The sequence below is a fragment of the Aethalodelphis obliquidens genome, unplaced genomic scaffold (assembly GCF_003676395.1).
Source record: "Aethalodelphis obliquidens isolate GAN/ISIS:26980383/991018 unplaced genomic scaffold, ASM367639v1 scaffold49, whole genome shotgun sequence".
In the NCBI taxonomy this organism is placed as follows: domain Eukaryota; kingdom Metazoa; phylum Chordata; class Mammalia; order Artiodactyla; family Delphinidae; genus Aethalodelphis; species Aethalodelphis obliquidens.
The window spans coordinates 10,309,131-10,326,431 of NW_020837993.1; the positions used below are offsets into that span (position 1 = coordinate 10,309,131).

The 17,301-nt window shown below is 46.7% G+C and overlaps 1 protein-coding gene across 4 annotated transcripts in view; it reads right to left on the minus strand.

The window, feature by feature from the left end:
* Nucleotides 1-6,806: 6,806 nt before the first annotated feature.
* FAM169B (Protein) overlaps nucleotides 6,807-17,301 on the minus strand; it is an 84,116-nt gene continuing 73,621 nt past the window's right edge. For 2 of the 4 annotated variants that reach the window (XM_027083180.1, XM_027083182.1), the window contains 3 exons: nucleotides 13,935-14,066; nucleotides 9,490-9,584; nucleotides 6,807-8,248 (listed from right to left, as the gene is read on the minus strand). In XM_027083180.1, coding sequence (XP_026938981.1) covers nucleotides 8,069-8,248; nucleotides 9,490-9,584; nucleotides 13,935-14,066 — 407 coding nt within the window. In that variant the 3' untranslated portion in view covers nucleotides 6,807-8,068. The remainder of the gene's footprint in view (nucleotides 8,249-9,489; nucleotides 9,585-13,934; nucleotides 14,067-17,301) is intronic. The other 2 variants (XR_003428014.1, XM_027083181.1) reach the window with 2 other exon arrangements.

The window sequence follows — 17,301 nt, forward strand, 5'->3', positions numbered from 1 at the left end:
TGAAAAAGAATTCAGAGTAATGATAGTAAAGATGATCCAGAATCTCAGAAATAGAATGGAGGCACAGATTGAGCAAATACAAGAAATGTTTAACAAAGATCTAGAAGAACTAAAGAACAAACAGAGATGAACAACACAATAACTGAAATGAAAAATACACTAGAAGGAATCAATAACAGAATAACTGAGTCAAAAGAACGAATAAGTGAGCTGGAAGACAGAATGGTGGAAATAACTGCCAAGGAGCAGAATAAAGAAAAAGGAGTGAAAAGAATTGAAGACAATCGCAGAAACCACTGGGACAACACTAAACGCACCAACATTCAAATTATAGGGTTCCAGAAGAAGAATAGAAAAAAAAAAAGTGTCTGAGAAAATATTCGAAGAGATTATAGTAGAAAACTTCCCTAATGTGGGAAAGGAAACAGCCACCAAAGCCCAGGAAGCGCAGAGAGTCCCAGGCAGGATAATCCCTAGGATAAACACACCAAGACACATATTAATCAAACTAACATTATATTCAAAGAAAAAACATTAAAAGCAGCAAAGGAAAAGCAAAAAAATAACATACAAGGGAATCCCCATAAGGTTATCAGCTGATTTTTCAGCAGAAACTCTGCAGGCCAGAAGGGAGCGGCAGGATATACTTAAAGTGATGAAGAAGAAAAACCTACAACCAAGATTACTCTACCCAGCAAGGATTTCATTCATATTTGACATAAAAATCAAAAGCTTTACAGACAAGCAAAAGCTAAGAGAATTCAGCACCACCAAACCAGCTTTACAACAAATGCTAAAGGAACTTCTCTAAGCGGGAAACACAAGAGAAGGAAAAGACCCATAAAAACAAACCCAAAACAATTGAGAAAATGGTAATAGGAACATAACGATAATCACCTTGAATGTAAATGGATTAAATGCTCCAACAAAAAGACACGGACAGGCTGAATGGATACAAAAACAAGACCCATACATATGCTGTCTACAAGAGACCCACTTCAGACCTAGGGACACATACAGACTGAAAGTGAGGGGATGGAAAAAGATATTCCATGCAAATGGAAATGAAAAGAAAGCTGGAGTAGCAATACTCGTATCAGATAAAACAGACTTTATTTAAAATAAAGACTGTTACAAGAGATAAGGAAGGACACTACATAATAATCAGGGATCAATCCAAGAAGAAGATATAACAATTATAAATATTTATGTCCCCAGCATAGGAGCAGCTTAATACATAAGGCAAATGCTAACAACCATAAAAGGGGAAATCAACAGTAACACAATAGTAAGGGACTTTAACACCCCGATTACACCAATGGACAGATCATCCAAACAGAAAATAAATAAATAAACACAAGCTTTAAATGACACAACAGATCAGATAGATTTAATTGATATTTATAGGCCATTCCACCCAAAAGTGGCAGAATACACTTTCTTCTCAAGTGCACACAGAACATTCTCCAGGATAGATCACATCTTGGGTCACAAATCAAGCCTCAGAAAATTTAAGAAAACTGAAATTGTATCAAGCATCTTTTCTGACCACAACACTATAAGATTAGAAATCAATTACAGGAAAAAAAACTGTAAAAAACACAAATACATGGAAACTGAACAGTGCGCTACTAAATAATCAAGAGATCACTGAAGAAATCAAAGAGGAAATTAAAAAACACATAGAAACAAATGACAACCCAAAACCTATAGGATGCAACAAAAGCAGTTCTAAGAGGGAATTTTATAGCAATTCAATCTCACCTCAAGAACAAGAAAAATCTCAAATAAACAATCAAATCTTACACCTAAAGCAACTAGAGAAAGAAGAACAAAGAAAATACAAAATTAATGCACAGAAATCAGTAGAAGGAAAGAAATCATAAAGATCATATCAGAAATAAATGAAATAGAAAACAAGAAAACAATAGCAAAGATCAACAAAACTAAAAGTTGGTTCCTTGAGAAGATGAACAAAATTGATAAACATTTAGCCAGACTCATCAAGAACAAAAGGGAGAGGACACAAATCAATAAAATTAGAAATGAAAAAGGAGAAATCACAACTGACACCGCAGAAATACAAAGGATTATAAGTGATTATTACAGGCAACTGTATGCCAATAAAATGGACAACCTGGAAGAAATGGACAAATTCTTGAAAAGGTACAATCTCTCAAGACTGAGCCAGGAAGAATTAGAAAATATAAACAGACCTATCACAAGTAATGAAATTGAAACTGTAATTAAAAAATCTTCCAACAAACAAAAGTCCAGGACCAGATGGCTTCACAGGCGAATTCTATCCAACATTTAGAGGAGAGCTAACACCTGTCCTTCTGAAACTTCTCCAAAAAATTGCAGAGGGAGGAACACTCCCAAATTCGTTCTACAAGGCCACCATCACCCTGATACCAAAACCAGATAATGATATCACAAAAAAAGAATATTCCAGACAAATATCACTGATGAACATAGACACAAAAATCCTCAATAAAATACTAGCAAACAGAATCCAACAACACATTAAAAGGATCATACAACATGATCAGGTGGGATTTATCCCAGGAATGCAAGGATTCTTCCATATATGCAAATCAACCAATGTGATACACCATATAAACAAATTAAGGAATAAAAAACATATGATCATCTCAATAGATGCAGAAAAAGCTTTTGACAAAATTCAACACCAATTCATGATAAAAACTCTCCAGAAAATGGGCATAGAGGGAACCTACCTCAACATAATAAAGGTCTTATACGACAAACCCACAGCAAACATCATTCTCAATGCTGAAAAACTGAAAGCATTTCCACTAAGATCAGGAAGAAGACAAGGATGTCCACTCTCACCACTATTATTCAACATAGTTTTGGAAGTTTTAGCCACAGCAATCAGAGAAGAAAAAGAAATAAAAGGAATCCAAATTGGAAAAGAAATAGTAAAACTGTCACTGTTTGCAGATGACATGATACTATACATAGAAAATCCTAAGGATGCCACCAGAAAACTACTAGAACTAATCAATGAATTTGGTAAGGTTGCAGGATACAAAATTAATGCACAGAAATCTCTTGCATTCCTATACATTAACAATGAAAAATCAGAAAGAGAAATTAAGGAAATAATCCCATTTACCATCACAACAAAAAGAATAAAATACTTAGGAATAAACCTACCTAAGGAGGCAAAAATCTATACTCAGAAAACTATAAAACACTGATGAAAGAAATCAAAGATGACATAAACAGATGGAGAAATATACCATGTTCTTGGATTGAAAGTATCAATATTGTGAAAATGAAAATACTACCTAAAGCAATCTACAGATTCAATGCAATCCCTATCAAATTACCAATGGAATTCTTCATAGAATTAGAACAAAAAAAATTTTACAATTTGTATGAAAACACAAAAGACCCCGAATAGCCAAAGCAATCTTGAGAAAGAAACACGAAGCTGGAGGAATCAGACTCCCTGACTTCAAACTATACTACAAACCTACAGTAATCAAGACTGTATGGTACTGGCATAAAAACAGAAATATAGATCAATGGTACAGGATAGAAAGCCCAGAGATAAACCCACGCACATATGGTCATCTAATTTATGACAAAGGAGGCAAGAACATACAATGGAGAAAAGACAGCCTCTTCAATAAGTGGTGCTGGGAAAACTGGACAGCTACATATAAAAGAATAAAATTAGAGCACTACCTAACACTGTACACAAAAATAAACTCAAAATGGATTAAAGACCTAAATATAAGACTGGACACTATAAAACTCTTAGAGGAAAACATAGGAAAAACACTCTTTGACATAGACCACAGCAAGATCTTTTTGACCCACATCCTAGAGTAATGGAAATAAAGACAAAAATAAACAAATGGGACTTAATTAAACTTAAAAGCTTTTGTACAGCAAAGGAAACCATAAACAAGACAAAAAGACAATCCTCAGAATGGGAGAAAATATTTGCAAATGAAGCAACTGACAAAGGATTAATCTCCAAAATATACAAACAGTTCATGGAGCTCAATATCAAAAAATCAAACAACCCAATTAAAAGATGGGCAGAAGACCTAAATAGACATGTCACCAAAGAAGACATACAGATGGCCAAGAGGCACATGAAAAGATGCTCAACATCACTAATTATTAGAGAAATGCAAATCAAAACTACAATGAGGTATCACCTCACACCAGTCAGAATGGCCATCATCAAAAAATCTACAGGGCTTCCCTGGTGGCGCAGTGGTTGAGAGTCTGCCTGCCAATGCAGGGGACACGGGTTCATGCCCTGGTCCGGGAAGATCCCACATGCCATGGAGCGGCTGGGCCCATGAGCCATCGCCGCTGAGCCTGGGCATCCGGAGCCTGTGCTCCACAACGGGAGAGGCCACAACAGTGAGAGGCCTGCGTACCGACAGAAAAAAAAACAACTCTACAAACAGTAAATGCTAGAGAGGGTGTGGAGAAAAGGGAACCCTCTTGCATTGTTGGTGGAAATGTAAATTGATACAGCCACTATGGAGAACAGTATGGAGGTTCCTTAAAAAACTAAAAATAGAACTATCATATGACCCAGCAACCCACTACTGGGCATATACCCTGAGAAAACCATAATTCAAAATTCAAAAGGACATATGTACCCCAATGTTCATTGTAGCATTATTTACAATAGTCAGGACATGGAAACAACCTAAGTGTCCATCAACATATGAATGGATAAAGAAGATGTGGTACATATATGCAATGGAATATTACTTAGCCATAAAAAAGAACGAAATTGGGTCATTTGTAGAGATGTGATGGACCTAGAGTCTGTCATACAGAGCAAAGTAAGCCAGAAAGAGAAAAACAAATATTGTATATTAACGCATATATGTGGAATCTAGAAAAACGGTACAGATGAACCTATTTGCAGGGTAGAAATAGAGATACAGACGTAGAGAACGGACGTGTGGACACAGGGTGGGAAGGGGAGGGTGGGACAAATTGGGAGATTAGGATTGACATATATACACTACCATGTGTAAAACTGATAGCTAGCGAGAACATGCTATAAAGCACAGGAAGCTCAGCTTGGTGCTCTGTGACAATCTAGATGGGTGGGATGGGGGAGGGAGGGGAGATCCAAGGTCCAAGAAGGAGAGGATATAGGTATACATATAGCTGATTCACTTCATTGTATAGCAGAAACTAAAACAACATTGTAAAGCAATTATACTCCGATAAAAAAATAAATAGATTTTTAAAAAATAAAAATAAAACACACCACGCACACAGCCTATCTGACAGTCTTCATGCACCCCTGCCACTTGGAAGGAACCCTGCACAGAGCCCCACACCGACAGGGCTGTGTGCTGCCAGGGAGAGGCTGCTCTGAGCTCCACGTTTCTCTCTAACGCCATGTGGTTTGTTCGTACATCTTTTTTTTTTTTTTTTTTCGGTAGGCGGGCCTCTCACTGTTGTGGCCTCTCCCGTTGTGGAGCGCAGGCTCAGCGGCCATGGCTCACGGACCCAGCCGCTCCGTGGCATGTGGGATCTTCCCGGACTGGGGCACGAACCCGTGTCCCCTGCATTGGCAGGTGGACTCTCAACCACTGCGCCACCAGGGAAGCCCTGTTCGTACATCTTTAAATGAATTACATCAACACATCAGTTTTTCTTCCTTGGGAGGATTCTCTTATTGATAGTAACTTCATCAAACCCCTGAGCCACTTTGATCAGTTCATTTCCTCATAAACAGAAAGTACCAGTGATTTGTCTCAAACAGTGAAATGTTCACAGCTCACATCTACACCACGTGTGAAAGGTTACGTCTGACGTCACACACAGCAGCCCCTCCACTACAGACTTGAGACCACTGTGCCTCCTTCCCAGAGAGCCTACATGCACTGGGGGACTTTACATCTCCGTACGGAGCTCTAAACTTTCTGTTCAGTTGGACTCATCCCTCTTTCTAACGAATGTGAGAGAGACAAGCGTATTGGAAGATTCCAGGAGGGACCCTTCCAGAAAAGTTTCCTTGAGTCCAGGGACCATGCTTCACTTATCTGTATGTCCCCTGTGCCCAGCACAGGGCTTGGCCCTGAGCAAGCATACTGAATGTCTATTGTACAGCAGGATGGATAGATGGATGGATGGATGGATGGATGGATGGATGGATGGATGTGAACAAATGGGTAAATTCGTGGGTGGGAAGATGAGCGGAGAGATGGAGGGAGAGAGCAAGAGAGGGACAGGGAAATGGATGGGTGGGAGGATGGATGGATGGACACATGGGTGAGTAAATAAGTAACAGAGGTCCCACCCCATGTACCCTTTAACCACTCAGGGAAGCAGCAAGTAAGTATCTTGCCAGCACTCGGCACCGGTCGTCTTCTTCCCACCCCCAGCCTCCAGGATGGACTTCACTAAATCCCTAAAAGGTTGAAACTGTCCTTCCACCCACCTCTCCAGGGTCTAGCAGCAGAGGAACAGAAGGAAGGTGTCACCCCTCACTCCTGAGGTGACATGTTACCATCCACCCCCCACCAGTTACCAAGGGCCAGGTCGGAGCTGACACTCAGCCACCCCAGGCTGACCCTGGTGGAGGCTCAAGGAGGCCCAGCGAGTGACGAGTGCTTAGAGGCCATGTGGGAAAGAGAGGACACCCGAGCTGAAACCAGATGTGTAAGCAGGAATGAGCCTGACTAACGTGTGTTCGTGTGTGTGTGTGTGTGTGCGCGCGCGCACATGCATGTGTGCAGGAGGGAGTGGTGAGGGCGGGGAAGGCAAAGACCCCCAGCAGACCCTAAGTGAGACCCTGGTGTGTCTGAGGATGGAGAGGCCCAGGCAGCCAGGCAACAGAAGACAGGGCGGGCGAGCCCAGAGGCAGGTGCGGCGTCAGCGGGGCCCTCTGTGACAGGCCCTGAGTGCTGCAAAGACAGTGTCGAGCCACAGAGGGGGTGGGGTGTCCTTGGTGATACAATCAGGTTTGCACTCCCCAGAAGTCAAGGCGGCACTTGGGTTGCCCGCCCCAGGACGACCTGACCAGCCTTCCCTGGAAAGAATCCTGCTGACCCTGGGAGAGCCCATGCTGACTGCGGAGAAAGCCCATCCCGATCTCAGGAGACAGGCTCTGAGACCTCGTGAAGCTGCCTGGACTGTGCCTTGCCCTGTGAACAGGCTTCAGCACTTGCCACGGCCAGCCTCGCCTGTCCTCACTGAGGTCTGGGGGGGCAGGAACCCTGACGGCGGCTGGGCACGTGCCGGAGCAGGGCTGTGTAGGTATGTAGAAAGGGGGGCTGCTGTCACATGCAGGCCAGGATGTCACCTTTACAGTCACCTTTATTAGCACAAGCCTGTCCGCTGAAGTCACCAATACTATAGAAGGGCCATCAGCCTGAAGTCCCCTCTGGTGGTTCCCTTGGGAAGTAGGTGCTGCTACGATCCTGGTGCCCGCCTGGAGTCCACTCTGAGCGCCTCCTGCGCCAGCCAGACGTGAGCCAGAGGCCTGGGTGTGCACCAGGCAGCCTGGTCCTGACCTCAGGGAGCTTCCGACGTGGCTGAAGCTTCTCCAGAAAGAAACATGTCTCCTTGGAAACCCCTCTGGTGTCTGGGGTCTCGCAGTTACAGCAGAGCTGTCATGGGCAAACCCCAGAGGGATTTCTGCAGTGTGGACGGGGCAGCCCTGGGCTTCCTTGTGCTGAAGAAAGAGGCGTAGTCATGTGGTTCCAGTGCAGTCTTCACAAATTCATCCTGAGCAAGAGAAACCATGTTAGGTTTAACGAATGGGCTTCTGAAATCTGAGCGTGGGAAAATGATTACTTGTCCCTGTACAGCATCTTCGGATTAAATGGGGGGCTTCTCAGGCTTCCCATCACCTGAGCCCACACATCAAGCCTGAGGTAGGAAGGTCTGTGTGGTCATTTGCTCCTCAAATGACAGCACAGCAAGGACAGAGGCCAGCTCCCAGCGACAGGAGCATGGAGTGGCAGGTAGCTCTCAAACCCACGTCCCCTGGAGCCTAGGCAAGCCTCTCGGTGGACTCAGCTCAGCCTCTGCGAGTTAGGGGTTAGGAGCTAGGACGCATGTGCTTCCGCCACGACCCTGGGGGCAGCCCAGCATCCACCGCCGTCCTCTTGGCTTCCTTCCCCTCCTGCTCAGCCCAGCATGCTCTCGCAAGCCACCCAGCTGCTTCTGTCACTGCGCAATCTTGATCATTCTTCTCCACTTCTTCTCCACTGATCCTCTCCTGAAACCAGAAAAGAATCAACAGAGCATCCCAATTAACACAGGCCTGGCTGCGCCCCGCACCGCGAGCTCAGAGTCAGAGCAGGCGAGCCAGGTTCACACACCAGGCCGGCCGCGGGGACACCGTGTTCTGTACATAAGATGCTCTGAGCACAGGTTTACTGATGGGAACATATATTTAGTGGTGGGACATGAAGTCCTGGCCCGGGGAGATCCAAGAGAGAACAAGGCAAGGAGGCACTACTATAAAAGTGGGGAAGCGCAGACTTCCCCAGACACACGCCCGCAGGCGTCAGGTCACACTGGACACCTCCTGCTTCCTCTAACGGCCTTCAACGTTTAAAAGGAGAGTCAGAGATTAGCACAGAGGCAAAGCACACGCTCGGTTCAGTAGCCTGACAGCCCATCTTTCCACTGTGACCCAAGGAACAGGAAGGCCCTCCTCTGCCAGATGGCTAGAACTGATGTCAGACACTAGTCAGCTTTTCTAAGATAATCCAGCACTTTCTGAGATGTTTTATGCCTTTGATGTTGAGTCTTCTATCCCAGAACCATCTGTTTTCCAATATAAGCAGCATTCCCCACAAAATGCATTTGTAAGTTTTGGAGTTTAATGTCATTATCGTTTCTTTAGGGATTCCAGAGCAAAGGCCCTTCCACGCCAGCAAATGGATGTCAGCACAATCACCTTGTGTGGACAAGTGTCTGGCTTGGCCTCAGAAAAATACTCATGGAATCGTATCGCTCCAAAATCTTATAAACTACTGACGACAACAGGCCAGCAAGGAATATTCAGGAACCATCCTTACCCGCGGTTCTGTCTACCATTGCTCTGAACCATCTCATAACCTAATGCCCTATTCCATTTTCTAGCATCTGGGCTTGAGGGGCGGGGAAGGAAAGAAAGATAAATTTGTCCACACATTAGTTCTGCTTGAAAGATACTGGTCCATCACAGAATCTGAAATTCAGATTTTTCAGTATTTCCTTAACAATGCAAAATTACGGCTCATTCCCATGTGTTCTCTGTTTAGTTTTGGCTTTGTCAGAGCTTGTCTAGCTTAGAGAAGAGGACCGTGAAAAGTCTAATTGCAACGGCCTCTCCTTCCACTGCAGCTCGGAGATTCTGAGCGTAAGTCAAGGGCCTACTGCCCCAGAGGAGCCCAGAGCAGAGGCGTTTAGGAAACTTCATGAGCATGACACAAGGACTAGTCCTAGAATGACACACATTTGTCACTGTACCTTGTTGTCTTCTCCATTATGGGATATTCCGGGTCCACCGTCTTGAGAAGTGCACCCAAGAGCAGTCATTTCCTCCTTGGAATTTCCTGGGTGAGCTGCCCTCCCCAAGCAAGAGAGTGGGGTGAGCAAATGGGGTGACTCCCAAGGGACTGGACAGTCAAAAGATTAATAATATAATGGGGACACTTCCAAAAGCAAGGAACCCCACGACCCAGTTCTATCCTTTTGACCTTCACCCTGACACCTGCTACATGCCCCCCAAGGACAGGAAAACCTTCCAGGTATTGGGAGAGTGGTTCTATTCAAGCATTTCTGAGCTGGAATTTTGATCTATTCTCCCAACTATTCAGGCATTAAATGCAGTCAGATCTCCCATTCTATTCCTTGGCCCCCCTCTTTGCTCACTGGAATTCTTACTCACAAGAAAGACCATAATCACACATGTTAATTCAGCCTCTCTCCCCGCTCCTACCAAATCAGTACCAACTTGGAAGGGGGTGACTTTCTTATCCTACTGTGCACCTCCCCACACCCCAAAATCCATATGTGGAGGTGTGGTGAGGGGTTCAGATCCTTTAAGAAAAAAATATGCAGTTTTCCATTTGAGCTGAAAATACAAATGAAACACATGAAAATACAAATGAAACACATTTTTCGAATAAAGAATATTACTTGTTACCTATATAAGTAAATGTTTAAAGTTTATTTCCAGACTCTATAAATGAGGAAAATTTGGTTTGGCAAAATTGAATCATAAGCATCTAAAAATGCCAGTCCTCTTTAGCCTTCTCTGATATGTAAGATTTTATATAATACAGTAGTAGCTGCCCATGTACTTTCCTTCACAAAAACCATAAGCTCATAAATGAGCTCAGATACTTCTCAGCCAGCCTCATTGACTACTGTATCCGGATCACCTGGACACTTCCCAGTGCTGAGAAATGCTCTGTTAACAGTAATCAACTGAATGAGTGAGTGAATGAATGAATATGAGAATGAAGTAGATAATCCATTATCAACTTTCTTCCTTTCCTGATGTGTGAAACTTTGGTGTTATGTGTTATGGATGGAAGTATGTTAATAGCTATCAAACTTTCCCTTGTACTTTATTCCTAAGCAATGAAGGTGCAATACTTTTTTTTAAATTAATGATAATTTGGACTCACGAGGATGAGAATCTGAGAAGCAGTCACACAGGTAGGTCAAAGGCAGATGCCTATGATTTACCATCCGATGCTGCAGCAGATAACAGTGGCCACTAGAGGGAGCCACACAACCTTTCAAAGAGCAGCATTAGACCAAAAAGCCCATCCAGCGTGGTGGTTCTGTTCTCTGCCCTTCCCAGCCTGGCTCACCCCCATATGCTTGCTCTTGCTACTGCTCTGTGTAATGCCTGACTCTCCAGAACAAGCTGAAACAAGTTAGAGCTGCAGTCTGCTAAGCATCAGGCTTTTAGAAAAATGACCCCACTTCCTCAGCTCAAATATTTCACATCTCTTTATGTACATTCCCTCCAGCTTTAAAAATTAAATACAAACAGAAGAAAAGTATTTTCCCCATGGATGACAGCTGAATCTATTAAAACTTCACCTGGAAAGAAAGCAAAAATATAACCTAAAAATGAAAAAAAAATTCTTTTTTAATCTGTGTGCAATTACTTCCTGCCTCCAGCAACTTTTTCCGTTAACAACAACAACAAAAAAATCAACTGTTGACGTATTCAATTTCATCCCCCCCCCCCCACCAGTAAAGAAACTTAGGCATGTGCAAGCTAATGGGGAAGTCACATCGGACAGAATTCTGATCCTATTGGTCAAGTTTCAAAGGCTTCATATGTAACTGAGTATAGGAAGAAAAAAGTTTCCCACAAACTCCTTCTCTCAAAAGGTCTGAATAACCCTGTAAATATTTTCAGGGCCTTTATAAGCCACAGATGTTATCAACACTCAGGACCGTGCAAACTCTAAAATCCCCAGTCCACAAATGACACTGCTTCAAAAACAGATTTTAAAACATTTGAAAGGAGAAGTTAATTTCCCGCTGAAATGTTGTGGAATGTTGTAATATGTCCACACCTTAGTTAGAATGTGAAAAGCAACGGGCCCCACCGGGCTTCTGGCTTATAGTTCTATTTCTGTGGCCCATGAAACTGTAGGAAACCTCCTAAATAATAGTCAGAAATAAAGGGACAAAAGATAGAATTTGAAAAACAGAACAATTCAAGAAAGCAACTCTAAGAATAACTGATTAAAACTAAAATTAAAATAAGTGGCCTCGTGACATTTCCAAGGAAGAGAAGATTCCAGAATCTGCATTGTTCGGTGATGGGTGGGAAAACCCAGTGGGCTAACATTTGCTGATTTCCGTGAGGAGAGAATCAGACCAAAAACAGAGAAACTGCTGAGCATCTGGGCTAATCTGTGATCGCATCTGTGGCCCCCACTAGCCGGCCCGCCTGGAAAAAACCTGAATGTCAGCGTCGACTGACAAAATTGTTACAAAATGAAGCTGGTTGGCGGAAAACCTTCACGAGTGAATTAAAATCCTGACTGCTGGCCCTGGGGGGATACAGGAGGTGTGGGTGAAACTGGGAACTAGCCATGATTTACACAGGGAGTGAAAAGACCACAACTTAGAATTTTTCAAAAAATTATAGTTTCGGTAATCTAATTATATCCCTAATTATAATGATGACCCTTCTTCCTTCAAGGGACTCAAGCACGCTTCTGGAACCTTCTCTGTGGAAGTCCCCTCATTTGCCGTTTTAAGGAGAGAGTTGGTGCATCTCAGAGTGAGTTAAAGTGACAGGGCTGGCATCTGAATTCTAGCTCATTTCCTCTGACCAGACCACACCAACTCTCTCAGCTCTTGAAATAACCCCCAGTGGAATTCTCCTCAGAGGAAGCCATCTCCCCAATTATGCAAAAACGTCCTCCCCTGCAAACCCCCTCCAGCCCATGCAATTTCCACATGATTTCCACATTCTGATGGGCAAACCATTTTTTATTCCATTTCCAGCCAAGGAAGTGCAACATCCAAGCCACAAAGGCCAGGAGGCAGGGGGGCTGCAGGCTCCTTTGTGAAGCCCAGTGAGAAACCCACACGGCTGGTCGGCCAAGGGCCTGGGACCCTGGCTGGCTTCCCATCATTTCCAACTTTCTACGCCACAGGGCAAGTCACTTAACTGCCTCATTAGGATCACAGTCACAGCCCTGCCACAGCCTCCTTCCCAGGTGCCCGGTCACCCCATTAATATCTGTAAAGACCCATTAAGCCTCCTAGCGGAAAGGCACCAGAGGAGCAAAACCTATCACCATCATCATCAATAAACTCCCAGGCGCTCTCCCCTGTCGTCACCTCAGGGGAATCAGTCACCATAGGAAGAGAAAGCCTGGCACCTCAGCCTGCCCATGCACCCCCTAATGAGCTGCCTGCAGCCTCGGAAGAGGCACTCGACCCTGAAGGGATCTCAGCCATACTTTCATCGTGGCCGGTGAATCTAAAGAGACGCTCCCTCGCCCCCATCTCCCCTGCAGCCCTGCCCCCAGCTGCACCTCCAGCTGCAGCTGAGGCCATCCTCCCCTACCTGGGAGGGGTGGAGGGAACGCGGACAGAAAGCAGCCTGGAGACCTAAAGACAATGTGTGTCTGCCACCCTGTTTGCCCCTCCGGCCCTCAGACCCACCACCTGGGCACAGACACCATCCATCAAAAACCCGCCACAGGGCTTCCCTGGTGGCGCAGTGGTTGAGAGTCCGCCTGCCGATGCAGGGGACATGGGTTCGTGCCCCGGTCTGGGAAGATCCCACGTGCCGCGGAGCAGCTAGGCCCGTGAGCCATGGCCGCTGAGCCTGCGCGTCCGGAGCCTGTGCTCCGCAACGGGAGAGGCCACAACAGTGAGAGGCCCGCCTACCGAAAAAAAAAAAAAAAAAAAAACCCGCCACAAACTCGCTGAAGACGGCCTGTGTGTCTGTAACAGGGCTGCCTCACACCCACGTGAACCCTCCCCGGAGGAGAAGGGACAGAGCTCGCTCTTCCAGCAAACTCTCGTGTGTCTTAGAATTTTTACCAGATGCACACATTGCCTACGGGAAACAATGCTTTCCAGGGACCTTCTGCTAGACAGAGGCAATTAATCCTCTTGCATGTTTCAATGACCCTTTCCGACTGGAAACGGGGAACCCTTAGTCCCACGCAGTCTCTGATTTGGCTAAAGTGGGGGAGATCTATTTGAGCAAGAGGGTCTGGAAGGTGTGGTTCGTTCAGGATGGGAGGTGGAGGAAGGCCAGGATGCCACCGCCCGGGTTGCACCCCCTCCTCTATTCCTGCACCAGCAACAAACAGAACGTCTGCGCAGCCTGACTCGATCCGCACCAGTGAATCTGTGCTTCCGTTACCGACACTGGAAAAAACCAGACCAAAGGGCATGCTTTCACCCCGACTCACAATCTGGACGCCTTGCCTGTTGAAGCTGAACCTTCAGCCAGATGTTGACTCGCTGGCCCCAGGCTCCTGGGGGCTCCGCCTCCCACAGGCGCCCCCGCTCCTCTGGATGTGCCGCCAGGAACTTCCTACAGACTGAGGGGAAGTTGCACACAGGAGTCAGGGAGGCCCACGCAGCCCTGGTGCACACACGCCGTCCCTCGTCTGCGTCCCCAGGCACGGCCACTTCCGTCCTTCCTGCAGCCTGGCCCGGCCCACCCCCAGCTCTCTGCTCTGCCGCTGCCCCACGCCAACCCCCACCACCCCGCCCGCCATCCTCCTCACCTGCCTCCCACTTTCATCCATCCCATTAAGCCTGCTCAGGCGGCCACAACAAAACACCACACACCCAGGGCCTTAAACAACAGACATTTATTGCCTCGCAGCTCTGGAGGCTGGGAAGTCTGAGATCGAGGTGTTGGCAGGCTTGCCTTCTCCTGAGACCTCTCTCCTCGGCTGGAGATGGTACCTTCTTACTGTGTCTTCACACCGTCTTCCTTCCGTACCCATCTGTGTCCTAGTCTCCTCCTCTTACTGGGACCTCCTCTTACCAGTCCTATGGGATCAGGGCCCACCCTTATGACCTCATCTAACCTCACACTCAGTTACCTCCTTATAGACCCCATCTCCACCTACAGTCCCCTTGGGGGTTAGAATTTGGGGGGGATCCAATTCAGCCCATAACGGCACCCCACTCGGTCCTCTCCACAGGCACTGTCCTTCCTCTTTCTGAGCCTCCACAGCCCTCTTCTCCCAGGGAGCCTTCCAGCTCATCCACAGACACCTTGACTCCAGAACCCCCTCAAGGTTGTAGACTTTTATGTTCACAGGGTGAGCATTTCCACGTGGCAGGGCCCCGAATCCAGCCGAATGGCAAGCTGATCCTGGTAGTGCAGGTGCTGGGGGCTCCATCAGGCCCAGGGCAAGAGCACAGATGGAGACCCACAGAGCATGATGCTAAGTACTCAGAAGGTATAAGCCAAGCTAGCCGAGTGCTAGAGAGAATGTTCTGCTCTCCTGTCTTGACAAATATAACTTCTTAACAGCAGGAAAAGCCAGTTTCAAATTTAGAATTCTTAGACTCCTTGGAGTTTTGCACCTGAATGTGGCGATGCCAAGAGAGCTGGCCCCCAGCTGGCAGCCCACCCCCTCCTCCCATCCTAGCTCCCAGCCCATGGCAAGGGGCCTGTGCATGCAAATATGGACACCACGCCCACGCTCCACCTACACCCCACCAGCAGCTGTGCCAGGGCCTAAGGATGTGCAAATTGGTGGCATCCTCTGCTCTTGGGGGCACAGATCCAGGATAGAGTCCACTTGGGCCCTTGGCAGCCCCTGACAGGAACCCTGGGGTTCTGGTAGCCTGACCTGCTTTAGGAGTGGCCTGCACCCAGGCGAGAACATCCTCCTGGACCCGCAGATTCCTCATCCCGTGGAGAGAGGCGCAGCTTCAACAGGGTGCTAAAGCGCGGGGCCCTGGGCGGGAGGCCCTCCGGGCCATTCCAAGGGCAGGACTGTACTGGATAAAAGGCGGTCAGTGAAGCCTGGAGCAGCCACACCCGGCCCGGCCTTGAGCCTCCAGCTGCTGCTTTGTCCTGCTTTGTCCACACTCTGCCTGCTCACGCATGAGCCCAGGCACAATCAGGGTGACGTAGAAGCTCAAGGCCCCAGCACCCTTGGCTGGGCCACTGAGACCCCAAGTGTGATTCAGAATCAGCACCTTCAGATCTTCTTTCTCTACCAGGTGGAGATACAGGCCCCTGCGAGGGTCTCTGCAGTGCTGGCCTGGGGGTGGTCCCCGCCCTTTGGAGCCTGCTCCTCCCCAGGGGAGACCTAGGTGGCTGCCCTGGGGGCCAACACACTCAAACAAAGTCTCAGAGCTGAAATGAGAATGAGGGGAGGGATAGACAGCAGGTGGGCATGGACAGCGAACCAGTGCCAGAGTTCCAGAACTTTCCAAGACCTCCAAGTGAGCAAACCAGTGCAGCAAGCCTCCAGTATTCTTTGCACAAATTCAGGATCTTCAGAGTTTCGTGAGAGATGGAGAGTTTGAAAATACAAAGAAATGACCAAACCCACTTGAGGAAAATAATGTTTTCGCCTGGTTTTCTTATGACTTCCAAGCAACAGAAGTTTCCTTGCCTTTCGCAGCTTTCTCTCCTATCTGTTGTTCTCACACCAGAAACACCAGTTTCTGACACTGGAAACTCAATAGTAAGGGTCCAAAAGTATCTGTTTGACAAGAAGTGAGGCAGGGCACAATGTGGGGTGGATGTGCTTCATGGGGGACCGTGGATCCTGGGAGATGCTCCCCAGTATCTCCCACCCTTGCTGATTTGGAGTGAAACATTTAGGATAAGGGCTTTCTGAATTTCCTCTGGCAAATACATATTAAGATTTCTTTTCCAGAACCTGGAGAAGGATTGTGGTAGTTCATGTTATATGTCAACTTGAGTGGGCCAGGGGTATCCAGACATTTCGTCATACATTATTCTGGGTGTGTCTGTGAGGGTGTTTTTGGATGAGATTAACATTTTTAATTATTTATTTATGGCTGCGTTGGGTCTTCGTTGCTGTGTGAGGGCTTTCTCTAGTTGTGGCGAGCAGGGGCTACTCTTCATTGCGGTGAGCGGGCTTCTCATTGTGGTGGCTTCTCTTTTTTGCAGAGCATGGGCTCTAGGCGTGCAGGCTTCAGCAGTTGTGGCACATGGGCTCAGTACTTGTGGCACGTGGGCTTAGTAGTTGTGGCTCACGGGCTCTAGAGCATAGAATCAGTAGTTGTGGCACACGGGCTTAACTGCTCTGCAGCATGTGGAATCTTCCCAGACCAGGGGTTAAACCCATGTCCCCTGCATTGGCAGGCAGATTCTTAATCACTGCGCCACCAGGGAAGTCCCGGGATTCACATTTGAATCTTAGACGGAGTAAAGCAGATGGCCCTCCCCATTGTGGGTGGACCTCAGCCAATGAGTTGAGGGCCTGACTACAAAACAAAAAGTCTGACCCTCCCACAAGTGAGAGGAACTCCTCCTGCCTGACTGACTGAGCTGGGACATTGGTCTTTTCCTATCTTTGGACTTGAACTGAAACACTGGCTTTTCTTGGGTCTCAAGCCTGTTGGCATTTGGACTGGAACCACACCATCAGTCCTCCTGAGCTTCCAGCTTGCTGACTGTAATCTTAGGATATCTCAATCTCCACGTTGTCTGAGCCAATTTCTTATAATAAATCTCTTCTCTCTCTTTCCCTCTCTTTCTCTTTCCCTCTCTTTCTCTCTTTCTCTTTCTCTCTCCCTCCCTCCCTCCCTCCCTCCCCCTCCCTCCCCTCCCTC